Source organism: Mytilus trossulus, chromosome 3 (assembly GCF_036588685.1).
Source record: "Mytilus trossulus isolate FHL-02 chromosome 3, PNRI_Mtr1.1.1.hap1, whole genome shotgun sequence".
Lineage (NCBI taxonomy): Eukaryota > Metazoa > Mollusca > Bivalvia > Mytilida > Mytilidae > Mytilus > Mytilus trossulus.
This window is the reverse complement of record NC_086375.1, coordinates 18,463,636-18,489,668: the sequence shown is the minus strand read 5'-3', so window position 1 is coordinate 18,489,668 and position 26,033 is coordinate 18,463,636. Positions and strand designations below refer to the sequence as shown.

The 26,033-nt window shown below is 30.7% G+C and overlaps 1 protein-coding gene across 2 annotated transcripts in view; it reads left to right on the top strand.

Moving 5' to 3' along the window:
* LOC134710314 (alpha-actinin, sarcomeric-like) overlaps positions 1-26,033 on the top strand; it is a 34,829-nt gene that overhangs the window by 4,229 nt on the left and 4,567 nt on the right. The window contains exons 2-20 of one of the 2 annotated variants that reach the window (XM_063570620.1): positions 210-444; positions 1,924-2,010; positions 3,366-3,453; positions 5,426-5,504; positions 9,784-9,865; positions 10,402-10,487; positions 12,174-12,266; positions 12,900-13,130; positions 13,737-13,813; positions 15,255-15,384; positions 16,276-16,367; positions 17,052-17,097; positions 17,805-17,867; positions 18,152-18,214; positions 18,694-18,771; positions 19,723-19,878; positions 23,207-23,491; positions 24,014-24,067; positions 24,410-24,478. In XM_063570620.1, coding sequence (XP_063426690.1) covers positions 210-444; positions 1,924-2,010; positions 3,366-3,453; positions 5,426-5,504; positions 9,784-9,865; positions 10,402-10,487; positions 12,174-12,266; positions 12,900-13,130; positions 13,737-13,813; positions 15,255-15,384; positions 16,276-16,367; positions 17,052-17,097; positions 17,805-17,867; positions 18,152-18,214; positions 18,694-18,771; positions 19,723-19,878; positions 23,207-23,491; positions 24,014-24,067; positions 24,410-24,478 — 2,094 coding nt within the window. Of the gene's footprint in view, positions 1-209; positions 445-1,923; positions 2,011-3,365; positions 3,454-4,450; positions 4,530-5,425; positions 5,505-9,783; positions 9,866-10,401; positions 10,488-12,173; positions 12,267-12,899; positions 13,131-13,736; positions 13,814-15,254; positions 15,385-16,275; positions 16,368-17,051; positions 17,098-17,804; positions 17,868-18,151; positions 18,215-18,693; positions 18,772-19,722; positions 19,879-23,206; positions 23,492-24,013; positions 24,068-24,409; positions 24,479-26,033 lie in introns of both variants that reach the window. The other variant, XM_063570621.1, reaches the window with a different exon arrangement.

Sequence of the window (26,033 nt, the reverse complement as noted above, 5' to 3'; positions counted from 1 at the left end):
AATACATGACAGTATATGTAATGCAAGGGGGGTTTGTGACTTTGTGTACAGTACACGTTTTCATAAGAACTAAGTCATGTTGTATTGAAATTCTTAAGTTAGTAATAATATTCCAACTATTTGATTTTTGAGTGTTCCTGAAGAAGGTTGACCCCAAAAAGGTACCAAATTTATGTTATGTTAATTAATTTAATGGTTTTATTTTCTAGACATTCACAGCATGGTGCAATTCACATCTACGAAAAGCAGGAACTCAAATAGAAGACATAGATGAAGACTTTAAAAATGGCTTAAAACTTATGTTATTATTAGAAGTTATATCAGGGGAACAGTTACCCAGACCAGATAGAGGAAAAATGAGGTTCCACAAAATTGCCAATGTGAATAAAGCTCTTGATTTTATTGCCAGCAAGGGTGTTAGATTAGTGTCTATTGGAGCAGAGGGTAAGATATCCGTTCAATAATGGATTAAGGATAATATTTAAAGGATTTTTCATCACCAGTTTAGTGTATTTAACATAGTGAATGTGGGCGGATGTCAACAAAGGATTATCTATTGTGACTGCTTGATGCATATAATAATTTCACTGCATAGTGATACAAAATAAATATATCAGTTGGATATACTTAATTCATGGATACAGTTACTTGTACATCATGTTACTTTATGTTGGAACTCCAAGAAGGTGTTATAAATAGCAAAAGATGATTTTTCATATTTAAACAAGTGGTACTGATTTTGTTAATATAAAAATATGCAGATGTGGTATGATCGCCAGTGAGACACCTCTACAAGAGAGAAAATGACAAAACTATAGGTCACCATATATGCTGTCAACAATGAGTAAAGCCCATACCGCATAATCATTTATAAAATGCCACAAAATGCCAAATGTAAAACAATCCAGACGAAGAAAACTATCACCTAATTGATGTACATGTACAAACTAATGAACGAAAAACAAATATGTTGCACAGCAACAAAGGACAACCACTGAATTACAGGCTCCTGACTTATAATAGGCACATACTAGTTTGAAGAAGCTAACTGAGACAGTGGCCTTAACTACATTTGTGTAAGACAGTGGTGTAACAGTACATCATAAGAACAAACTATAAAAATCAGCTGAAAAGGTTTACTCATCTGACAGATGGATCAAATAAGTATACCATCCTCACAACAAAAAAGACATTAAGTATGTGAAGTACAGATATGAGAGTACACACAGTAACTGACAGCTAATTCAAAACCAATAACCACTAATGGAAAAAAACATGATTCATCATGCATCTTAGACTAATATATGATTATCAATCCATACACAAAATTAATGAGTCAATGCTCCGTGTATTAATTGTGACTTGGATGGAGAGTTGGCCCATTGGCACTCATGCCACTTCTTCCTATTTCTATTGTCTGTCAGGTTTCATCTGTTGACCTAATTTTCTCAGTTATAATTAGATCATTGATAATGTGAAGTGTATGTGATACTTGTAGTAAAACTTCAAGGACTATTTATATCAGAAAATGATATGCCTATAATAAGCTAGGTTGGATTTCCCATGCAATAACATTGGAATAGATGAGAAAACTCAAATAAGCTGAATATCAAAATGCAATGGTCCTGAATTCCAAAATACAAACCAGATGACAAACTACACAAAATACAAAAATTAAACATCTCTACCTGATCCTTCTAGACAGGAAAGATAAACAATGATGTTACATCACAGAACCCCTTTTGATGATGTTCTCTAGTGATGTTACAAAGTCAAATTCAACTTGAAAGGTCTTGTAAAGAATGAAGCACTAAAACCTTTATTCTGATTAATTGTTTTTTTTTAAATATTTGTTTATTTATATACATGTGAATTTGTTATTACTAATTCTTTAAAATAATTTTTTTCCTTTTTTTTCCCCAGAAATTGTAGACGGTAATTGTAAAATGACACTTGGTATGATATGGACCATTATTCTGAGATTTGCCATTCAAGATATTACTGTAGAAGGTTAGTCATCATTTATTCCTCATCTACTACAGCTGATTCTTATAGTGAAAATAGGTTATTGCACTAATATTATAGCTGTTTCTGTAATGGCCCCCTGTTATAGTTTCAATGTTAGTTGTATTGGACTCAAGACTCAAAGAATCAATACAGCTGATCCAGAATCTATAACAGGGCCAATACAGAAACAGTCAGTTCATAACACTTTTATATTAACCAGGTTAGATTAACCTACATGTACACACATTGACACATATTCTAAGAAACTTACCATGAAGAAGAATGAAGATACAGAATTTCATATCGCAAATTGTCTTTTCACATTCACATCTATGGATTTTTTTGTCAACATTTTCAGATGTAATTTCTGATTTCTTGTCCAAGTACTTTACTTTTGTAATTCAGTTTATCTAGCAAATATAAAGAAACTGTAGAGAATAAATTAGACAGACTATTCTTACTCTTGAAAAGTTTCCGTTCTGTTGATTGATTTGGGAAATGAACCAGTGTCGATTATCACAAGTTGTACTTGAAAAGGCTGTGAAATATTTCCCCTTCAAGACATTACAAAAGAGTGAACATTATTTAAACTTTTTATTTTATGATTTTAAATTAAAAAAAAATTATAAAAATGTTTGCATAATGATGCATCCAAATTTAAGTAATGATAAGAGAATGAATCTGGAAGTGGAAGTATATTAAAGCCGTATTTTCCTTTTTCACCCTGTCTGCTAAGAAATATTTATTCTTGATTTAAATCAACATGGCAATATCATCATCATTGCACATTCTGATTTGCTCGTGTCATTTATTATTAACCAACTTACTACAATATGTTTATGCTTTATAAATGGAAAATTTCGACAACTGGTCATTAAGAACAGAGAAATAGCCAGTCATAACTAAATCACAAGGCCATTACAACCATCCTTGGCCATTATCAATACCTTGGGCATGTTAAGGTGCCAATATTAAAAATTACATACATTAATACTAAAGTAGTGAGGAATGTTATACTGCTCCAGCTCACCAAACATGCTAGCCTTAGTTCTTCTATAGGACACAAAGTTGTGAACCAGCTGTTTTAATTTTATTATTTAAAAAAGAAAAAAAGGTGGATGTGGTATGATTGTCTATAAGACAACTATCACCAGAGCTCACATGACCAAGAAACTAATTTTTTTTTTATTGCATTGGATCAATTTATGAAGTGCAAAGCTCCTTTGAGCCTCTAGTTTTATTTGTTGGTACATGTACTAGTGATCATGGTTTTAGTAGACATTGGTATTTGTTATTAAAATATTGTATTTCATATAGAATTTAAATCAGTTGTTGACATTATTTTTGTTTACTTTCAGAATTAACAGCAAAAGAAGGTCTTCTGCTTTGGTGTCAAAGAAAGACTGCACCTTATAAAAATGTTAATGTTCAGAATTTCCATATGAGGCAAGTCAAATTCCCTGCACAAGTTGGTGACTAATTTTAAACTTTGTACAGATGTATATATGCTATGGTATTAGATGCCAATAATCAAAATACTTCAGATTAGCAAATATATTTTGGTCTTGTCTGTGATGTAGTTATGGATGTGAGACATAGGGCAGCAACAGCACTATTTCTTTAAAGGTTTATAATTTAGTCAGTGGAAGGCTTTGAAACTTCATAACATATAAACTATATGTTTTGAAGCTTCTGTCTGGCATATATATATCTTTTCCTTAACCTCATTTTCAAGGGTCATCAGACCTTGACTTTCTTTTCAATGACTAAATGTTTATTGGTCAATGTTAAGTTTTCAGTGTTTAGTCTGTTTCGGATTGTTCCCTTAATTTTTTAAACAAAAGTCTGTATTTGTATGGAATGATTGAAGAGTGTAAATGTCCTTCTAGTAGGGTTATGTGACCATGACTTCATTTTCATGGATGGTTAATTTATATACTAGTCCAACATAAATTCCATGATGATCACACAGTAAAGCAGGTGAAACATCTCTGCAGGTTCACAGTTGTATGAGCCATTCAGAAAGAAAAGAAAGTCTGTAGAAAATCTTTCTATATCACATTCTTATAAGAATTCGGTTTCACAATGTACTCATAGGGAAACGTTTATTAATTTTGGAAATGTCTCCGTGACAAGATCTATTGGATATCATTAAGTATGTGGTAACATAATCTTCCTTGCTAAAACACTATTTTGTTTATATACGCATGAGATATGAAAATAGTGTGCCACTATTGTTTGGTCAAGAGTCTGGACTACTTTAGGTAACATAACTGTTTAATACATGTATTATACAAAGATTCATTTTCATATAAATGCACCATATTCAGGACATATACGAAGATTCATTAATAAATCACTCTTTACACAGAAAATTCATCAGATGTGTGATATAAATCAAATAATTTATAGCAGTGTATTAAAACCATTTTGATTATTTCAGTTGGAAGGATGGTCTAGCATTCTGTGCCTTAATCCATAGACATCGTCCTGAGTTAATAGATTATTACAAGCTTTCAAGGGTAAACACACTGCACCCCTGATGTTATTTCTGTTAGTTTGCAGAACCCATGTAATATCTCCTATTTTAGAGGAAAAACGAGATGTTCTGTTGCATGCATTTTTATTTCATAGAGTGAAAAAAATAGAAACAAGTATGAACTTATGACAATGAAGTGATAAATATTCAAGGCGCTAAAACAATAAAAATATACCTAGATTTTTGTTTTATGGTTAGAAAAAACAAAAAGGAAAGCTTTAGCTATGAAATTTGCTCAATATATCTTTCAATTAAAGAAAAAAATGATATTTTGTGTTATCAGTAAAACTATAGTTTGATCATTGTCATTCTCTGATTGCTTGTTTATTTGTGCTTGGATAAAATAGTGTTGGTTCTGGTTATCTGAAATCTATTTTTAGTTTTTCCCCATTCTGCACTAGATTTTGATTATGTCTTATTCTATACTTGTCCTTAATTTCTCAAACATGAATTAAAATATAATTTTGAAACTTACTTTACAGATTTTTTTAAAAGTCTATTAAAAACACTTTAGTTCCAAAAAGACAAATATTGTTAAAAGATATCTATACCAGAATCTCACAAAAAATTTCAAGCACTCTAAAAGAATTGAATCTGAGTTAAGCATGTATTGAAATCTTGTTTTTCAGTTATTTAAAATGTCTATTACCAGTACATGTCTGTCATTTTGTAAACAGAAATTTTATTCATATTGATCTTTTGATGATAAAAACCATGAAAATTGCATCATGTCAATAAATCTAACTAATGCAGAAGAATTTTATGCATGTTGTTTTGAGAGTGATCATTAGAAAGTAAAACAAATGACAGACATGTAATTAATCAGAACCACATAGTACAAAATCCTTAACCCAGCATGTATTTGCTTTTTGTCTTCAGCTTTAAGGATGGACTGGCATTTTGTGCCTTGATTCATAGACATCGTCCAGATTTAATAGATTACCACAAATTATCAAAGGTGAGTGAAGGAAGCCATGTTTAACTACAGAAAAAAACCCAACAACTTTCAACTCAACAAGAGTAACTAGTTAAATACATTTTTTATGGAATTGAAAGTCATAACTTGGTTGTATTGTATATCCTAAGTAAGAAAAAAGATTGAACAAAAAGCAATGTTTTATGAATGACCTTTGATCTTCCAAATTTGAGGAATTTTCAAATACATTTATTTTAAGAGTTAGTTTAGCCAGAAAGTTCATTTTTTTGATCTACAATTATAGTAACATTCTTTTTATGCCCCGTTGGTAAGGGAGGGGCATTAAGTTTTACCCTTGTCGGTCTGTACATATGTCCCGAAGTTTGTTTCTATTCTCTCACTTTAGTTTGCCTCAACCAAATATGAAACCTACACAATGCTGATACAGTACGCCCAGAGAGTTTGTAATCGCGAACTTTTATCACCGATTTCCGAGTGTAGCGGTGTGACACCGCGAATCACGGATTCTACTCCCAATTTCCTCCAAAGATTCTCTCCCAACACCGCGTGGCTGTTAATTGGTTTATTGCCCATCGGATGAACTGAAAATTAATGACGCTTGACAACATAATCGGATTAACCAGATTTATTACCTTTGTACATTTAATCCATCTTGATTGCACCTGTGTGCTTTAAAATACGTTATTTAAATGTCCATTCATTGTCAGATAAAAGTGTGACATTTTTATTTAAAATAAGATAATTATTCTTGTATGTATATGCCCATGTCATTGTCATATAAAATAAAACGTAAAAACGTATAAAAATACGAATAAAACACTTATTTAGTATTTTCATTATAGTCCGATCAGTTCATAATTTTTGTTTTTTCAACAAAGTTTCAACAAAGATGATTTTACCACAATTAGAACCTTTTATGACCTACTCAGTGAGCAATATCCGGTTCATTAATAGTTCAATATTATATAATTAATATCAACTGGCTTAAAACAAAATGATGTTTTACGGTAATTTGTCCAATCTAAATCAAACCCTAGAGTTAATTTATCGGACCAACAAGTGAACTCTGTTACTTTCCATTTATTTTGAAATGTAAAATATTATGTTTCACTACCTCGGTAGATTACCGACTTGAAATATTTGAATTTAAAAAAGGAACTGTAAAGTGACTAATAGTTTTGTATGCAATGTGGGAGCCCTATTAGTATATTCATAAATACTGAGATAATTCCCCGCCCAGACACAACACAATAATCACAACCTTATTTAATTATATGAAGAAATAAAATCATGTGTTTTTTATCTGTTATGATCTGTTATTTATCTTTTATTATTTAAAATAAAATTGGATTGGCGCAATCCGTATTTTACTGCTCGTTAAAAGTCCTCGGCGAAATATAAAAAGAAGTATTTCAACAATTTATACTATAGAATATTAAAATGAAATTATATCGTACAAGAAAGAAATATGTAAAAAAAAAATGTGGATCGGATTTTTACGATCGACACATTTTCACAGAGGATCTCTACCAACGCCCATCAGGAACTGAACGACATGCATCCTGTTTTCATCTACCATTAATGTATAGTGTTGACTATGGAAGTATAAATAATGTCCAGGTTTATGTCGTCTGTTGACTGAGAAACGTATAAATAAAAGGCTGATGTTCGTTTATTCAGAAAAGGAATAAAATTTAGAATCCGGTTAATCAATTGTAAAAGGACCTTCTAGAGCCTCAATCTTAACGCACACAAATGTCAATCATTACAAAGCAAGTTTAAACCTTCAATGAAATTTCCCACGGTTATCCAGAAAGGTCACCTAAGTTTACTGTTACATGATACTATTTCCCGCCAAATAAAAATCTCGTGGACAAAATTGATGTCACTATTTTTAGCATTCAATATTGTGAGCGAAGTCAAGTTCAAGTTCAACCACGCACTGTTGATCACTGAGATGCGTTTCGTCTTCCCACGGCAATTAATTGTTAAAAATATGTAAAGATCACTGTTCAAAATACAACACAAAAGTTTACATTCATTGTGCGTAAATGAATATTATGCAACGACGAGTTGATGTAGCTATAGATGTATTCCTGTTGTAGCCGAAATGTATTGTATATATCCTAAAGTAATGCTAATCGTGAAGAGAAAATGCCGTAGACTTATTAAGCATAACGAATGGTGAATAGTATTTTCTTTTTTACTTGCATATACAAGTTTTAAGACACGTAATTTTCTTTAAACTCACTGCTCACATTTTATACCTTCAGCGTTAGTTTCCGTTTATTTTCACGCAAGTATGTCTTTTCGTAAGTTATATCAATTACCGATGAATAAAAAACGAGGTCATAATCAAGTATAGATTTTTTTTTATAAAACTTTAATGCAATTGAAAGCATTAACAAAAACGTTTTGGATTTTAAAACTTTTATTTTGTAATCGTAAAATGGAAATGGCGTAGAATTATTAGCATAACATATAGTGAATAATATTTTCTTTTTTACTTGTAGTATAAAAAAACTTTGAGACGTGTAATTTTTCTTTAAACTGCCCTCATTTATTCAGCGTTAGTCTCCGTTTATTGTTGCACAATTATATCACTTTTAGTAAATGAAATATTTATTTACTGATAAAAAAACGGAAGTCAAAATCAAATATAGTTGTTTAAAAACTTGATTAAAATGTACAGTGTAATTGAAAGAATTAACAACAACGTTTTGCTTTTTTATTTTAATCTTTCATTTGTTTCAAGCAATCAGATATAACCTGATAATCAATAGACAGGAAATACAATTGTTTAATTACATTAGAAATCTCACATACCTTGCGTCGCGTGCCGGCATAGATCAGACGGATTAGGGCAATTAATTACCTGGTGTCACACCGCGTCACACCAGACTGGGAGAGATGTCGCTAATACAATAAACAAAAGGTAGCGGATTTACGCGGAAGTCGGAGGGAATACTCCCAAATTTCTCCGAGAATTTTGGGAGGGATGTCGGAGTTTCCTGGTGTTACACCAGGAAAAATATCGGAGTATGGAGTTTGGGATTACAAACTCCTTGGGCGTACTGTACCTAACAACACAAGATCAAGTGTGATATTGGGTGGCTTCACTATAACTGTTAAAGAGTTATGCCCCTTTACCAATAGAAAAAATGCTGATTTTCGTTTCCATTCTCTAACATTAGTTTGCCTCAATCAAATGTTATGAAACTTATACACAATGCTTATAACATAATACAGATAAGTTTGAAATTGGATGCCCCTTTATGAACATTAAAATTGCTGAATTTCGTTTCCATTCTCTAACTTTAGTATGCCTCAACCAAATGTTCTGAAACTTGTACACCATGCTTATTACCACAAAATACAGATCAAATAGCGTCACTTTTATCATTTTTCATTTATGTCCTCTTAATAACTTTATACGATAAGCAAGCAGGGGCATCACATTCACAATTTATTTTTTCAGTTGTTGCTTATCCTTTTTCGCTGCCGATTTAGTTTTTTGCCAAATTTGTGCATTTATCTTTTGCCAGCATGCATTGAATTAACCTTGTGTTCAGCAAATGGCTGATATTTTTTAGAAATGCAAATTTTTATAATAGTTCTGATTACTTGTTGTGAATTACTAACACTTTTGTAGAAAAATGTTTTATACAAAATAACTGATTTATTCATTCATATGAGTATGATAGCAAAACACACCAATGAACAAAAACATTTAATAATAATATTATAGGATAATTTAAAGAATAACAAAAAATCGATACAATAATACTTATAATACTCATTTAGTTTCAAGTGACATTTGATCTTTATGTTATCTCATTTTGTTTTTTTCTGGATCTAAGTAAAATTGCTCACTGTAGTCAGTTTAGTTTGGAGAAAGTTTTATTGCCACTCATGGTAAATTCCAAAAAGACCCCACACACTAGGGGAAATATTTTAACAACTATTATTTACCAAGCAATAAATTTGTGTAAATCATTAGTGAAAGTTCATACTGGATTCAACAAATATTCTCATTCATAGAGTTCAATGGATCGCACATCCAAAATTGCTGGCTTTAACAACTTAAATCTAGATATATTTAAGCACATGTAAAAACCTGTATGGTAAATTTATAGTATCAGAAGTGTTGATTGGTATAAGAAAAGATTGAACTTTATAGTATAAATAAATCTGTCATTAATATTATGTTCTCATAGTGAATTAATGAAGAAACAAGGATGTACATGTGTAATAGGAGTATCTTATAATATAATAAATGATCGTATTTTCAATTCATCAGGAAAATCCTTTAGAGAACTTAAACACAGCATTCAATGTAGCAGAACAGCACTTAGATATTCCAAGAATGTTGGATCCAGAAGGTAACTATTATGTGTTCATATTTAGGATTTCTGTTCTTTATCCATGTTCATATACTTTTTATTTAGTTTAGATAAAAATGAGAGACTAGACTTATATATGCAGTTTTCATCAAGTGTCATCAAAAATTGAAATTGTTATTAGGTCACTGAGTGAGGAACCCTTAATAATAGGTCAATGAAATTTGATAGGCAGTTGCCTTACTATTTGATCTTTTGATTATGAAAATAATTTGCCCCATCTATCAACTTTTTAATTTTTTTACAGGTCTTATATGTTCAATTTCAACATTTAACTATCAAAAAGCACACAGTGGAGAAATATCTCTGTAGCAATAATTTATAAACCTGGAATTCAATTTATTATCAATGAAAGAATATCTTTTACTCAAACATGTTTTAATTATTTTTTATGTTGTAATCTTATTTTTTTTAAATTTGAATTTTTATTTAAAATGTCAACTACAATTTTATCAGTCTTGAGTCAGAACAAATCTTTATTGTAATCAGTTAATAACAGTTTGGAAATTTTCTTCCAGATATGGTAAATTCAGTGAAACCAGATGAAAGATCAGTGATGACCTATGTATCAGCATATTATCATGCATTCTCTGGTGCACAACAGGTAAATTGGGATTGTAAAGTTGACCATATGATTGTGGTACATATCAATGAGACAGCAACCAAACAACACATCAATAACTAAACAGACATTTAGTGGTACCAAGCTCTGAATGAACAAAGTCTCATCAAGTCTAGAATGTTACAGACACTTTCAAAGATCTGCCATAAAAATACTCCTTCAAGAACAAAGAACAATAAGATATGAATTGAGAATACTGCAGATACTATATCTGGATTAAAAATAGCACACAAAATGTTTATAATATGAGTAATAACCTCAGGGTTTCCGCTGGCGGTCGCCATTTTCGCAATTTGCGAAAAAATAATAATTGTGGTGATTAAAATTCGTCATTGGCGAAAGAAATATAGATAACGATTTATTTACTTTTTTCGGGTTTCTCTGACTTTACCGATCAGACAATACTCGGAATTCACCTTGAACTCGTAAAGATTTTGACAGAAAATCAATAATCAGCTGAATGCATTCATAGCTATCGACATCAAAGGACTAATTAATAAAGGTGTTGATTGTATGATATGACAAATTGATATGGTTAAATGGCTTCTGCCACATGTCACAAAAGGAATTTATTAGCCACTTTGCGACTCACGTGTTTGAAGCAAATTTTTTACGCTTCCTCTCCTTCTTTCAAGGATAGTCTAGAAAAGAAAATTGTTGTTATGACGAAAAATGTTCAAAAGCAAGAAACGTCTCTGATTTAAAACTTTATCATTTAACTTTCATATAGATCATTGATTTGAGAGGGTATTTCAAAGTCGTTTCAGTTACACACATGTTTCAAGCATATAGTTTTACTTGTTTACGATGGTCTAGAAAAGAAAACTGTTGTTATGAAGAAATCTAATCAAAAGGTTGACATGAGAGTAACCCTTCAATGTAATGACTACACCTCACACGAGGGATCAATTCCAAGTGATAAGATGCTTCGTTTTGTTGTTAAAAAAAACACTTCTTATTTAGGGGTGGCTGGAACAAAAGGAAAATATATTTGTGGTTCTTGGCGAAAAAATTAATAAAGTGGCGAAAGAGGTGGCGAAAATAATTGACCCAGGGGAAACCCTGAATAACATATTAAAGAAAGAAGGTGGGATCAAGTTCTATTAATCTTACATATTTGAAAAGCAGACACCTTAAAATAATACTGAGAAATGCAAATGGTACAAGTCAAAATTGTTTCTAAAGATAAACAGCTTTTTTTCTTCATAAAAAGATGAGATCAGAATGTAGGGTGCATTTAGTGTTGCAATTAATCTATTGAAAACATTTCAAGCTAAAAAAAAAAAATTGTTCTCTGCTGCATTAAAATAGATATAAATGACTTTCTTTTTCCCATAGCATTCTTGTCTCCATTTTGGGAAGGAGGTCTTGAGGTCTACACCCCCTGAATATAAATAAGACATAGAAGTTGGTATCGGGATTTTTTTCTCTGCTAAGCACACAGTATTTAAGGATTTAGCCCAAAGACAGGATAAGAGTAGTGTGTATTTGTTAGTTGTGTAGGGTGACATGTTTAGGAGAAATGGAAGTGTAGATAAAATACAAGTAGGTTAGTTGTGTAGGGTGACATGTTTTGGAGAATAGAAGTGTAGATAAAATACAAGTAGGTTCAAAATCATATTACATCAACATGTTCACATTAACATCTGATATTAATATTTATTACAGGCAGAAACAGCCGCAAATAGAATCTGTAAGGTTCTTAAAGTCAATCAAGAAAATGAAAGATTGATGGAAGAATATGAAAGACTAGCCAGTGATGTAAGTATTGAAATAAAAAAAAAAATCTACGAACTTTTGTACAATTTATATATCCGTGAGCAGTTACTGGTATTGTTTGATATTTTTTTAGTTATTAGCAATCCTGGTTTATGACAAACAACATCTGCCTCATTGCACAACAAGATGAATTCCAAGAGTTTGGTTTATTTCTTAGTCTCATTATTTCATAAAAAGTAGCAAACAACAAAGTATTTCTGTGACCAGAACAAAGTTACATTTCATTTGAAATCAAAGTGTAACTTAATTTCTCTGGTAGACTATGGACACATTTCAAAAAATTTGATATTGAATATTGACCTTGTGAATTTCTTTGAGCATTTTACTTTTTGGATAGTGGTGATGATCTGTGTAGTAAGATTAGGTGCCAAGTCATGCTTTATTAAAGCATTATATTTTTTTGTGGACTTTAAAAACTTTAAAGACACAGATTGTAGTTGTTTGTTTACTGTGTATCAATCATGAAAATTCAAAATAAAAGACCTGCTGTATATTTCATTTGTTTAAGATATTTAAATTTATTTTATGTCTGTTTTGATTCACAAACAGTATTATAAATAAATGATATGAAATCAAATTTTGGAATTACTTTTCAAATGATATTGTTTTCTTCAGCTTCTTGAATGGATCAAGAAAACCACACCATGGTTAGAAAACAGAACAACAGATAACACCTTACCTGGTACTCAACGCAAATTAGAAGAATTCCGTGATTACAGACGGAAACATAAACCTCCCAAACTAGAAGATAAAGCTAGACTAGAAAACAGTTTTAACACATTACAAACTCGGTTAAGGCTGAGCAACAGACCAGCTTATCTACCAACAGAAGGAAAAATGGTCTCAGTAAGTAAACAAGCAGGACTGGGAAGGTCTTTAATGTAAGAAGTGGTCAACACCCCAAAAAAATATATATGGTAGTATGTAGATTTTGTAAAACCACAAAATCTACTACTAAATTAAGGGGTTTCATTTCATGAATATAATTATTACATCTCATTAGACATTGAAAATGGGCTAATGCGGTATAAAGCAACCAACAATCAATCTGACAATCATTGAGAATGACAGGATTTGTTGAAAACTTATGTTAGATGGGTAGATAACTAGAAGTTGTTAATTAATTTCCTTCAAACAGTTGAAATTACATATTATTGCACTAAAAGTTTATAACAATCATTTAATTTAAATATCATGGAATTTGAGGGCTAATATAGACCCTTTGTGAACTAAATCTTTTAAATTGACTTCTCAAGATAAAATTTACTTTCTCAAGCATTATTGTAGAAGGAAAAAATGCTTGAGAAAGTGAATTTTATCTTGAAAAGGAAATATTGTCTTGAAACACCTTGTTATAATTTGCTTCAGTCACAGATACAGCAATTCTTTCATTTGAAGTTTTTTTTTGTGAAAATGAGATTACTTTATATACTTTGTTCTTCTTTTGTATAGGATATTGCAAATGCTTGGAAAGGCTTAGAACTAGCAGAAAAAGGCTTTGAAGAATGGCTCCTCTCTGAATTACAAAGGTTTGTAGTTTATATATGTGTTTCATATTGTAATGTATGATGTTTGTTCTATTTTTGTCGAGCCTTCGACTTTAGTCGAAAAAGCGAGACTAAGCGATCCTACTTTCCGTCGGCGGCGGCTTCCACAAATATTCACTCTGTGGTTAAAGTTTTGAAATTTTGATAACTTTCTTAAACTATACTGGATTTCTACCAAACTTGGACAGAAGCTTGTTTATGATCATAAGATAGTATCCAGAAGTAAATTTTGTAAAAATAAAATTCCATTTTTTCTGTATTTTACTTATAAATGGACTTTGTTTTTTTCTGCAGGGAAACATTACATTCACTCTGTGGTTAAAGTGTTTAGAATTTTAATAACTTTCTTAAACTATCCTTGGTTTGAACCAAACTTTGAGAGAAGCTTGTTTATGATCATAAGATAGTATCCAGAAGTAAACTTGTAAAAATATAAATCCATTTTTTCCGTATTTTACTTTTAAATGGACTTAGTTTTTCTGCAGGGAAACATTACATTCACTCTATGGTTAAAGTTTTTAAAATTTTAATAACTTTCTTAAACTATCCTGGGTTTGTACCAAACTTGGACAGAAGCTTATTTATGATCATAAGATAGTATCCAGAAGTAAATTTTGTAAAAAGATAACTCCATTTTTTCTGTATTTTACTTTTAAATGGACTTAGATTTTCTTCCAGTTAACATAACATACGGTCGGCAGTTAAAGTTTTCAAAACATTAATTAGATTCATTAACTATCCTAGATTTTTACCAAACTTGGACAGAAGTTTCGTAAAATCAAAAGATAGTATCAAGAGGAATATTTTTATTGATTTTTTTCCTCATTTTTTGTTGAGCCTGCGATTTACAGCAAAAGTAGGCGAGACACTGGGTTCCGCAGAACCCTTACAATTTTTTTTATTTGAACAACACTGGATATTTGTGTTAGCTGAATCAGAAGTCAACTGTAAGATGCCTTATATATCAAAATTGTAATAGTTGCTGTACACTGTCAAAACTTTGTCTCTTTGATTGAAGACAATTTATGAACGAATTGGTGGATTTTAATGACCTTGACGCTGATATTTAACATTCCTTACTGATTTGGAGAACAGTTCAATTCTCACCATATCAGTATTTGAATCTTTAGATACTCACAATATTTCACAAATGCATAAAAAACATGAACAAATTGGAATTCAGATATGTGATTACAAAATTTTTAAATCTCTCAGCTGCACCAAGTACCAATAACCATTGTCACTCCCATATGATGAAAACAAGATGTATATATATTAAAAATGTAATAAATATTTGTAAAAAACATCAGACTTTAAGTCTAATTTAATTAACATGTGTAAAATTGAGAAGGGATTGAATTTACCATTGTGTGTCTATGTCTCAAGTTTAACCCTTTCATAGCTTATGGATTATGATTTGCAGGTTAGAACGATTAGATCACCTTGCCCAGAAGTTTCGACACAGATGTGAAATTCATGAAGAATGGGCTGAAGGAAAAGAAGATATGTTGCAAAGTCAAGATTATCTTAAATGTAGACTAAATGAATTGAAGGTAATTATTATGGTTAAAGCTCAGAATTGAATGTTCTATTTCATTTGTATAAAGAGAAACCAGCCATTAATTGAATCTTGGCAATATTAGTTTAATTTATTAGCTGAAATAAGCTTTGAACTAGCTTTCAGTAATTTTTAGTACTCTTAGATCACCACTTCATGCATGTGGGTTTTTGTCGAGCCTTTGAATTTAGTTAAAAAAGTGAGACATAGCTATCCTACATTCTGTTGGCAGGGGCAACACATATTCACTCTGTGGTTAAAGTTTTTGAAATTTTAATGACTTTCTTAAACTATCCTGGATTTCTTCTAAAATTGGACAGAAGCTTTTTTATGATCACAAGTAAGTATCCAGAAGTAAATTTTGTAACAATAAAATTCCATTTTTTCTGTATTCTACTTATAAGTGGACTTAGAAAGCATAACATTCACTCTGTTGTTCAAGATTTTAAGATTTTAATAACTTTCTTCAACTATCCTGGATTTGCACCAAACTTGCACATAAGCTTGTTTCTGATCAAAAACTAGTATCTAGAAGGTAATTTTGTTATCTGTATTTTACTTAAAAATGGACTTAGTTTTTCTTCCAGTTAACATTACATAGTCAGCAGTTAAAGTTATTTAAACATTAATAAGATTCGTAAACTATTCTGGATTTTTACCAAATTTGGACAGAAGCTTCTTACAATCAAAAGATAGTATTGAGAGGAATATTTTTATTGATTATTTTACTCATTTTGTTGAATCTGCGATTAACAGCAAAAGTGACAAGACATTGGGTTCCGTGGAACCCTTACAATTTTTTTTGGACAAAGATTTGCATTCTATATAGCCTTTATAGAAGAGTCAAAATAATAATTATAGTAAAAGTTATTGTATCTTTTGATAGGCAATGAAAAAGAAACATGAAGCTTTTGAAAGTGACCTGGCAGCACATCAAGATAGAGTAGAACAAATTGCAGCTATTGCTCAAGAATTAAAGTAAGTTTCATTGGCTGTAATGGTTAACAGGCAAACATTACATTTTATACTATAAATAATCAAGAACAATTCCAGCCAGTCAATACTATGATACTATTAGAAGCCCATTTAGTAATGGTCGGTCTTGATCTTGCTATAAGTTGTGTACTCTTTTAGTTCTTCAACATTGAAAAGTCCATCAATTATAGCACTGCAACGTCGATTGACTAACAGAGTCAAATCAAAGACCTAAAAATAGGTATTTGATAGTTCTAAGTTAAGCATTTAGCATTAAATAGTACTTGGTTTGATAATGCTTCACCAGAAGAGGAAGATATTAATTCTAGGTCAATAGGGTCAAGGTCAAAGTAGCTACCTAAAGACTGATATCTTTAAAAAAAAAAAAAAAAAAAAAAGAAGAGTTTTGTATGTTATCTTTTAATCAGTATACCAACCATGGTTCAATGATTTCTCATGGGGTGAATTCTATAGGTCATGGTCAGATCAGGTATAGATAGACTTGGTTTAAGTAATGTTCAGAATGTTATGTTTTAACCATTTGTCCATGAATTGTCTGCACACTTTATAGTCTTTATTGCTTAACTCCCCAAATTAGTACCCGACAATCTATTTTTGTGCTACAATTCATAAAGATCTGATATAGTGCTTCTGTAATTTTACAATAATAATTTTGATATTTTTCAGTGTTTTACATTATCATGATGTTCAAACAGTCAATACAAGGTGTCAAGTGAGTAAATATTTAAGGAAGTATTCACTAGAACTATAATTGAAGTACTAATTCAGTGTTCTCCCCAAGAATTTCAGCACAATGGTATGCTTGGTAAAATTCATGTGTTGAGAAAAAAATTTAAAGCAACTTGTTATAAATTTCATGTGCCAAAGCTTCTTTCTTGATTTACCTCTAACTGAACTAACTGGAGAAATAGTTTGATTAAAACTCAAGTTTACACATTAACTGAAGAAAAAGATTGATTAAAAATTAAGTTTACACCTTGAATGGAGAAAAAGATTGATTAAAAATTAAGTTTACACCTTGAATGGAGAAAAAGATTGATTAAAAAATCAGTTTACACCTTGAATGGAGAAAAAGATTGATTAATAATTAAGTTTACACCTTGAATGGAGAAAAAGATTGATTAAAAATTCAGTTTACACCTTGACTGGAGAAAATGATTGATAAAAGTGAAGTTACAACTTGACTGGAGAAACATTTTTGAGTAAAACTTAAGTTACAACTTGACTGGAGAAACATTTTTGAGTAAAACTTAAGTTACAACTTGACTGGAGAAACATTTTTGAGTAAAACTTAAGTTACAACTTGACTGGAGAAATATTTTTGAGTAAATCTTAAGTTTACACATAGATTGCAAAAAACTTATATTTACACCTTGACTGGAGAAAAGAATTACTCTAATTTTTCGCTTTGTTTTATAGCTCATCTGCGATCAGTGGGACAGACTAGGAACATTGACGGCACAAAGACGTCAAGGATTAGAGGTAAATAATAGCTGACTTCTTCATTCTAGTAACACATAATCAATTAATTGGTTGATACTTTTTTTTATAGTTTTTAAGGAAGTTTAAATGAGCTATTTTTGACTCACTCAGTGAAATGATCTGTGTTCAAATTAAGTTAAAGATTTAGAAAATTAACAACTGAAAATATGTTGATTATTTACCCCTGAGTTTCAAGAGTATCCTTTTGATATAAATTTATGAAATTCATATAACATTTACGTTTTTCCGAATAAGTTTAACATTTTTTAACTTTGCTATTACAGGAAGCTGAAAAAATATTAGAAAAAATAGATCAACTTTATTTAGATTTTGCCAAACGTGCTGCAGTAAGTATTTTGTCAATATATTTGTCTATTCTAAATAACAGCTGTGTAAACTGACCTTGACCTTTTATTGATGGTTCATTTATGAATGATATGTTTCCCTTTTTCACTCAGTTTCTCAGTTACTGTAAGTAATAATTCAACAACATATGGGCTTTAGGATAATTGTAATTGTACCTGTATGTCAGACATGAGTTAGCTAAGCTTGGCTTCATTTTCATAGTTATTCATTGATTTACACAAAGTGATCTTTATAAAGTTATTATAATTATTCTGTAGAATGGTTCTAGAGTGTTTATATTGAATTATACATAGGAGACAATTCAGCATGTCTACTCTTGTATCAAATATTATATTGAACTATTTTAATAAACATTAATTTCTCATCATAAATAACCTGAGAGATTTGGGAGTCACCACCTTGTCATGTGTGTTTACAGCTCATGATGTTTATAGTTGTTAATGTTTTTTTTATTTTTCAGCCATTCAACAATTGGTTAGATGGTGCTAAAGAAGATTTACTAGATATGTTTATAGTTCACAGTATTGAAGAAATTCAAGTAAGTGAGAATGGATGGTCTGTATTATTGTATATTAACCATCTCATAAAAATTGGTTCTCAGTACAACTTTCTACAGTGAGATTTTAAATTCAAAATAAGATCACACAAACCTTAATGGTTTTTTGTTGGGGAAATATATATTAAAGGGGATGTTTATTTCTCTAATTTTTGTGCTATTTACACATTTCCTGACCTGTGTGAGAAAAATATTTGATCTCACTAGTGAAAAATCTGTTCTCGGCAAATGATTAGTCGGAATTTGATTGTTTTGTTTTCTTCTGAATTTTCCTATTGTGACGCCATGAAAAAAGCGGTAATGCCTGATGACAATGCATATTAAGATTACAAGTTTCTGAAAACCTTTGAAAAAGAAGGTTAAAATCATTGGAGAAACAGATTCAAACACTATAACTCGTGTATTATGATATTTCTCCACTCTCGACAGTTAAAATTTAGTTATTTAAAGAGCTCGGCAAGCTTTGCTCTTAAAATAATAAAATTTAACTCTCTCTGCAGTGAAGGAATCTATATAATGTCAATGAGACAGCATACCAAAAGCAAACAGCGAGGACATTTAGAGGTCTTCAACAACTGACAAGTGTGTATACAATATATAACACTAATTCATCTAAAAAAATTGACACATTCTACATATAATGAAACATTTTTGGACCTGGAAATATGCATAAAGGTTCCAAATACTTGTAAATACTTCTTATATATGTTGTTCTTATTGACCAGGGTTGGAAAAAACTGGGAAAACGCTGAATTTACTGTGGTTTAATTGGGTAATATCTATGAAAACTGGCCTAAATCTTCAAGAGGATTCAGTTGTTTATTACAAATGCATTGATGAAGCAGAGACATCATCTGTGTCCCATGGACAAAAATTTATTTTTCTAGGGCCAGTTATTTTATATTTTACATATTCACCTCAATTTATTTTTAGGATTTAGTAGAAGCACATGAACAATTCAAAGGAACTTTAGGTGAAGCTGACAAAGAATTTAATTCTATAATGAACTTGGCTAATGAAGTACAGAGATTATGTCAACAGTATGGGTTAACGTTGAGAGAGAATCCATACACCACAGTCAGTCCATCAGTTAGTATACTTATTATCTCAGGCTTATGCAGACATACAGTTAATTTAAGAATAACAAACAGTAGAAGAAATAAGCATCCTTAGCAGGCCTAAAACTACTAATAAGGTCTTATCATTTCATCATCATTTGGCTTCAGTAAGCTTTGGTTTGGTGGATGCATATTTAAAAAAGAAATATTTTTTGTATCTCTGAGACCAGACAAAGTCAATACTGTTAGGATTATCAAGTCTTTATTTTTTCTGTTTTTTTAACTTGTTAGATTTTTTCAAATGATTGAAAAAGATGTGTGTATGTTTTCTCACTCAGGTACTGAATTAAAGAAATAGCAACTGCAAACAGTGAGAAAACTAAATCAGATCAATATAAATAAAATAATATTCAATGATTTCAAAGATGTTTCTAGGTTTAATTTTGATCACAATCCATTTTATTGTTGAAGTGCTATTTATTATTGTTGAAAATAATTGCTTAGTTTTGTGCTTGTTTTCCTTCCCTAGGAGGTTAGTATACAGTGTAGTATACAGTGTAAGTTAGTTGTCATCTACTGAACTGTCATGGTTGTAATATAGGTGTACTTTATTATCTTAAGGATGTTCTCTACTCTTTTGACTTTTTGTCAGATATTCAGAATCCTGTTGTTTTATCCATTTCCTTTTATAATTTTATTACATATATTTAAAAGGGCCATTTTTGAAAATCTTATAAAATCCTTATTTTTTTTTCATAGTTCTAGAAAAATGATGACAATGACAATTGGATGAAAAATTACGAGAAAGAATCAATTCCCACCTTCAACGGCTTATAACTCAAAAACATTGATATGAACCAATCTTTTTATTTTTCTTTTTAAGTTCCATATTTTTATGCTTTATGTTCCATTAATTATACACTTTCTATTAATAACAGTCTTTTCAAGAGATTGTTATTATGAAACAAAGGAGAGAACATCCTTAAAGGCTTTTTTTGTTAGATTATTTGAAATTGTTGTCTAAATATTCCTCTCTTTGCAAACAAGAAATTTTAACCTACACAAATTTGAGAGGACAAACATAGGATAAGAAAATTGAGAGAGCTATATAATCTTCTCGCCCTGCGTAGAATTGAATGGACACATCATGACGGTTCAGAATATCTGTAGCTTCATTTCATCTAACTTTCATTTTCATCCACTAAACAGTGCAGAACTATATATTGTTAGCAACTCTGAAAAGAGTAGACTGGTACAAGAGATAATTTTTAACAAATGTAAAATTTATGTTGTTGGGTATTGGGTAAACTTAAACCTTATTGAAATACATGCTGCATTAATGGTCCAATAATGAAATCTGTACTTATGTTTTTAAATCCATAAAATATATCATTATGGAGTTTGCTAATATTTTGGATCTACCATTAATGCAACATTGCATTCTTTGAGAGAGTAGTACATGTAACAAAAATGAATGGCTCTATATTGCAGCATCAAGTCTTTGTAATAAAAGCAATAACACAAATGATGACGGGTCAGTTAAAGTTAGCAGGAATTTTATAAATTATGTACATCTCTGCTTAAAACTTTATTCTACTTCCTGATCAACAGTCACAATGTGTGAATATTCTGCCACTGTGGAGATTGAAGTTCAGGGTTCTTATTGCCATTTATTCATTTATCACATGAATGGTTTATTATTAAGTTAAGTCACTTAAGTAAATCTTTTGAAATTATGCAATGCATCATGAACTACAAAATACTGATTAAAGTATGGTGTATCTTGAATATCTAACTCTTGAGAATTACAGACCCTATTTATCAAAATATGTTTTCTGAATTGGTATTAAAATTCTCCTTACGCAATTCATTTCCTTTCATAAATTTGTTTTGCAGATATCTGATATTTTACTAATTTTAGTTTAAATGAAAATTTGGATATTATTTTTTTATTTTGTAGACAAGTATCATTTAAACTTAAAACTTTAATTTCTATTGAACAAATTTCATCATATTTTCACACAATGTCATAGAACCTAAAACACAGGTGAATTAAGTTTTTTGCTTACTTGACATTTTCTGTTGGGCCTTGCCACTGCAAAATCTTGTATTCTACCATTACAGTGATAACCCATATATGTATGGCAAATCCTTGATTTTAGATATCTGTGATTACCCAATTTTAATTCATTGTTCTTTTGTTGGTGTTTTTTTTTAACAGTTGTTGACATGTTTGTTTTAAGAAATTCCTGCCTTTTTAGTTTGAAGAAATCATTTTTCAAGTAAAATAAATGTTGGAATTGACTATAATTTTATAGAATTATTGGAGACTTAATAAAGAAAAAACCAACAATATTTCCAATAGAAATTAATGCAATTATTGGAGCCTTTCATTTGTTTAACTAACCATATGATGTTGTATATATGTATAACCATGTCAATCTGTTGTAAAATGTCAATTATTTACTAACATCTATGATATACAGGTAAAAGGATGTAAAGAATTTTTGGTGTTGTTTTGGTGTACAATTATATATGTCCTAAATTTAGGTTCATTTCTTATTTATATACTATAAAACCAAGTAACTGTTGTGTTAGAAAACTTAAACAACAAAATATCAGAAAAGCTTTTCACATCTGAAGATTTCAATTCTATTTTAATATACTTTGAACATGTTTATTATGTATGAGTAAGATATTGTCAAAAGAAATATACTATAAATATTCTTTATTATTTTCTTGTAAACAACAATTTAGATATTTTGATCCAAAAATCTGTAAACAAGATTAAATTTTCATTTAAACATTTGAAGAAAAAGATATTGGTTTACATGAATTGTATTGGTTTTAAAAATAAGTTTATTGTAACAATTGTAAAGCTTGATTGATAGATTGATTGATTGATTGTTGCTTGCTGAACATTAAATGGAAAATATTGCATGCATATTAAGGACAAGAACAAATTAACATTAACAGTCTCTGTTAGGTGGGACAACAAGGGTGAATGAAGGGAAATTTTGGGAAATATGGATGTGTTTGATAGGGACAACTTTGAAGGAAGAGTTTCACTGCTAGAAAAGATGGCCATATACACTCTTGTCGGTTTATTAGCAATTATAGAAATTATAGGATTCCTGATACAAAAACAGTTTCCACCACAGATTTAAAGATTGCTTATTATGTCCACTCTATTACAAACCTCAGTTGAGTTTTATCATATGCTGCTGTTGTTATACTTGTATACGTCATAATTGCACTAAAATTCTGGCTTGTATCAATTTTATTTTTTGTCACTGGTGTTTTAAGAGCATCTGTTCGACTGTTTATAACTTGTTTTAAATGATATTTTCTTTCCTAAGGACATCTCTAATAAATGGGGAGAAGTCAAACAGTTAGTTCCCAAGAGAGATAGAACATTACATGATGAAAGAATTAAACAAGAAAATAATGAGAGACTTAGAAGACAGTTTGCACAAAAAGCAAACATTGTTGGACCTTGGATAGAGAATCAGCTAGATGGTGTTGCATCAATTGGTGTTGCAGCTAGAACCTCTCTGGAAGAGCAACTGAACAAACTTCGTCAATTTGAGAAAGCAACAGATTCATACAGAGTTCATATGGATGAACTTGAAAGATACAATGAGGTAAGTCGCATAGCAATGTTGAATAGATGACAGTACAGATATAGCATTATAAAAGTGGGGGCTATTTAGTAAAAACCTTGTTCGTGCTGATTTCCAAAACATATTTTCCTCACAAAAATAACTGATTAGTATTACTTCATATTTCGTATGTTGACACTGGTAAGTGTTCATATAATTTTTGTCACACTTTTTTCAATTCTCAACAGAATGACTTCATATTTGGTCAGCACCTAAATAGTAATGAGTAGTAAGATGTGTGCCCTTATTTTATCTCTCAAAAATCTTATTCCTGTAATCAGATGATTTGAGTTATGAAAGGGATTAAACTTAACATAACAATCATTAACATGTGCATTCTTGTTTAATGCTGCAAAAATAAAAAGCAATTTGTTTAAGGCAGAAGAGACCAGTATAAAATAATCATTTAAAATTTTTTGATTTTGTGAGAACAAATTTGCTATGAAGTTACATTGCTGGATAAGTTATTGTAGAATGATATCAATCACTGCTTGTTACTTTCAGGAAGTACAGGAATCTTTGATATTCGAGAACAGATACACACACTACACAATGGAGGTAAGGATTATTGATCAGCAGTTAACTTTGTGTCAGAAATCATTGGAAAGAATAAAAATAAAATTAGCAGCCAACAATACTAATGAATTAGTTTATTTAAAAAATTGCAAGGTGACAAAATTTGGGCTGTAGGAGCATATTTGTAGCTTACAGTTATTGTTTTAAAAAGAATTTAGTCTATTGGAATGACTTACAGGGAACATAAAGTTAACATGTTTAATACAAACAACAGACAAATCTGTATTATGCATTTGAACCAGATTAATTTGGAAATTAAAACAGTAATAACAGAATAAATGAAAGACCTGTTGTCAAAAAATGATATCTTACTATGTATTTCAGACACTCCGTGTTGGATGGGAGCAATTGTTAACAGCGATTGCCAGAAACATCAATGAAATAGAAAACCAGGTAAGTCTTTTGTCTGCCTAAGGAGCAGAAATTTGTTTACAATAGCTTTTTATATATTGCTCTTTGATGATCAGCTGTGGGCCAAATCGTTTTACTCCTTGCAATCTGTTAGCCTATGTAAAAACTGTAAAAGACCAAAATTAACAACAATACAAGATCTACACTAGTGAGTGGAAGAAATATTCTGGGATATTATTTGTACTGAAAGAAATATTTCAGTAGTTGTTCCTTACACAGTAAAGGATATAGAATATATTGTCCAACAGAAACAGATATAAAAGCATGATTTATAACAATGTTTCCAGAGGAACAAACATGCCTTGAAAATCTAGACAACATGGCCTTGATGGCTAAAAAAAACATAATGCAAGAATTGTCTTGCAACTTTAATACCCTAACAACATAGATGCCAACCATTACGATTTTTGCGTAGTTTTTCCGATTTTGCGATAAAAACTACGCTATTACGGTCAAATTCGAAGAGTTACGGATTACCAATCATCGCCGTTCAATTTTGTAAAACGCGGATTTTTATCATTAATTTTCCGTCCTGGTCCGGTATTTAGAAAACCCCAATGTAATGCTTTTGGTTTCTCGGGAGTATTTTCAGTTTACAAAACTTTGAATTATTCAAAAACTAAGGATTTTCTTACGCCCAGGGATAGATTACCTTAGCCGTAGTTGGCACAACTTTTTGGAATTTTGGGTCCTCAATGCTCTTCAACTTTGTATTTGTTTGGCTTTTCAACTGTTTTGATCTGAGCGTCACTGATGAGTCTTGTGTAGACGAAACGCGCGTCTGGCTTATTAAATTATATCCTGGTACCTTTGATAACTTTTTACACCACTGGGTCGATGCCACTGCTGGTGGACATTTCGTCCCCGAGGGTATCACCAGCCCAGTAGTCAGCACTTCGGTGTTGACATGAATATCAATTATATGGTAATTTTTATAAATTTTCTGTTTACAAAACTTTGAATTATTCAAAAACTAAGGATTTTCTTACGCCCAGGGGTAGATTACCTTAGCCGTATTTGGCACAACTTTTTGGAATTTTGGGTCCTCAATGCTCTTCAACTTTGTATTTGTTTGGCTTTTCAACTGTTTTGATCTGAGCGTCACTGATGAGTCTTGTGTAGACGAAACACGCGTCTGGCGTATTAAATTATATCCTGGTACCTTTGATAACTTTTTATAAACCTATTGTTGAGTAACTAACTGACTTCCGAAAAGACAAACTTGCATTTCCCCCTTTCTCTACTTCTCCTTGACAAAACGAAAATGTATGAGTCGAGAACATCTGATCAATTAATTAATGGAATACATACTACAGACAACATGTTAAACGACAAATTTTAGTGCACATCACTATGCAACCACTCGTGGATTAAGGATAAATGCACATTTATGAATGATTACTGAAAACATTTCAAAAATACGGAAAATTTGATAGTTTGTTACTGATTGTGTCAAAAGGGGGTTGGCATCTATGTAACAAAAAGGTAAAATTATACAATTACAAAAAAATCAAAATGACAAGATCTGCCGACTCCC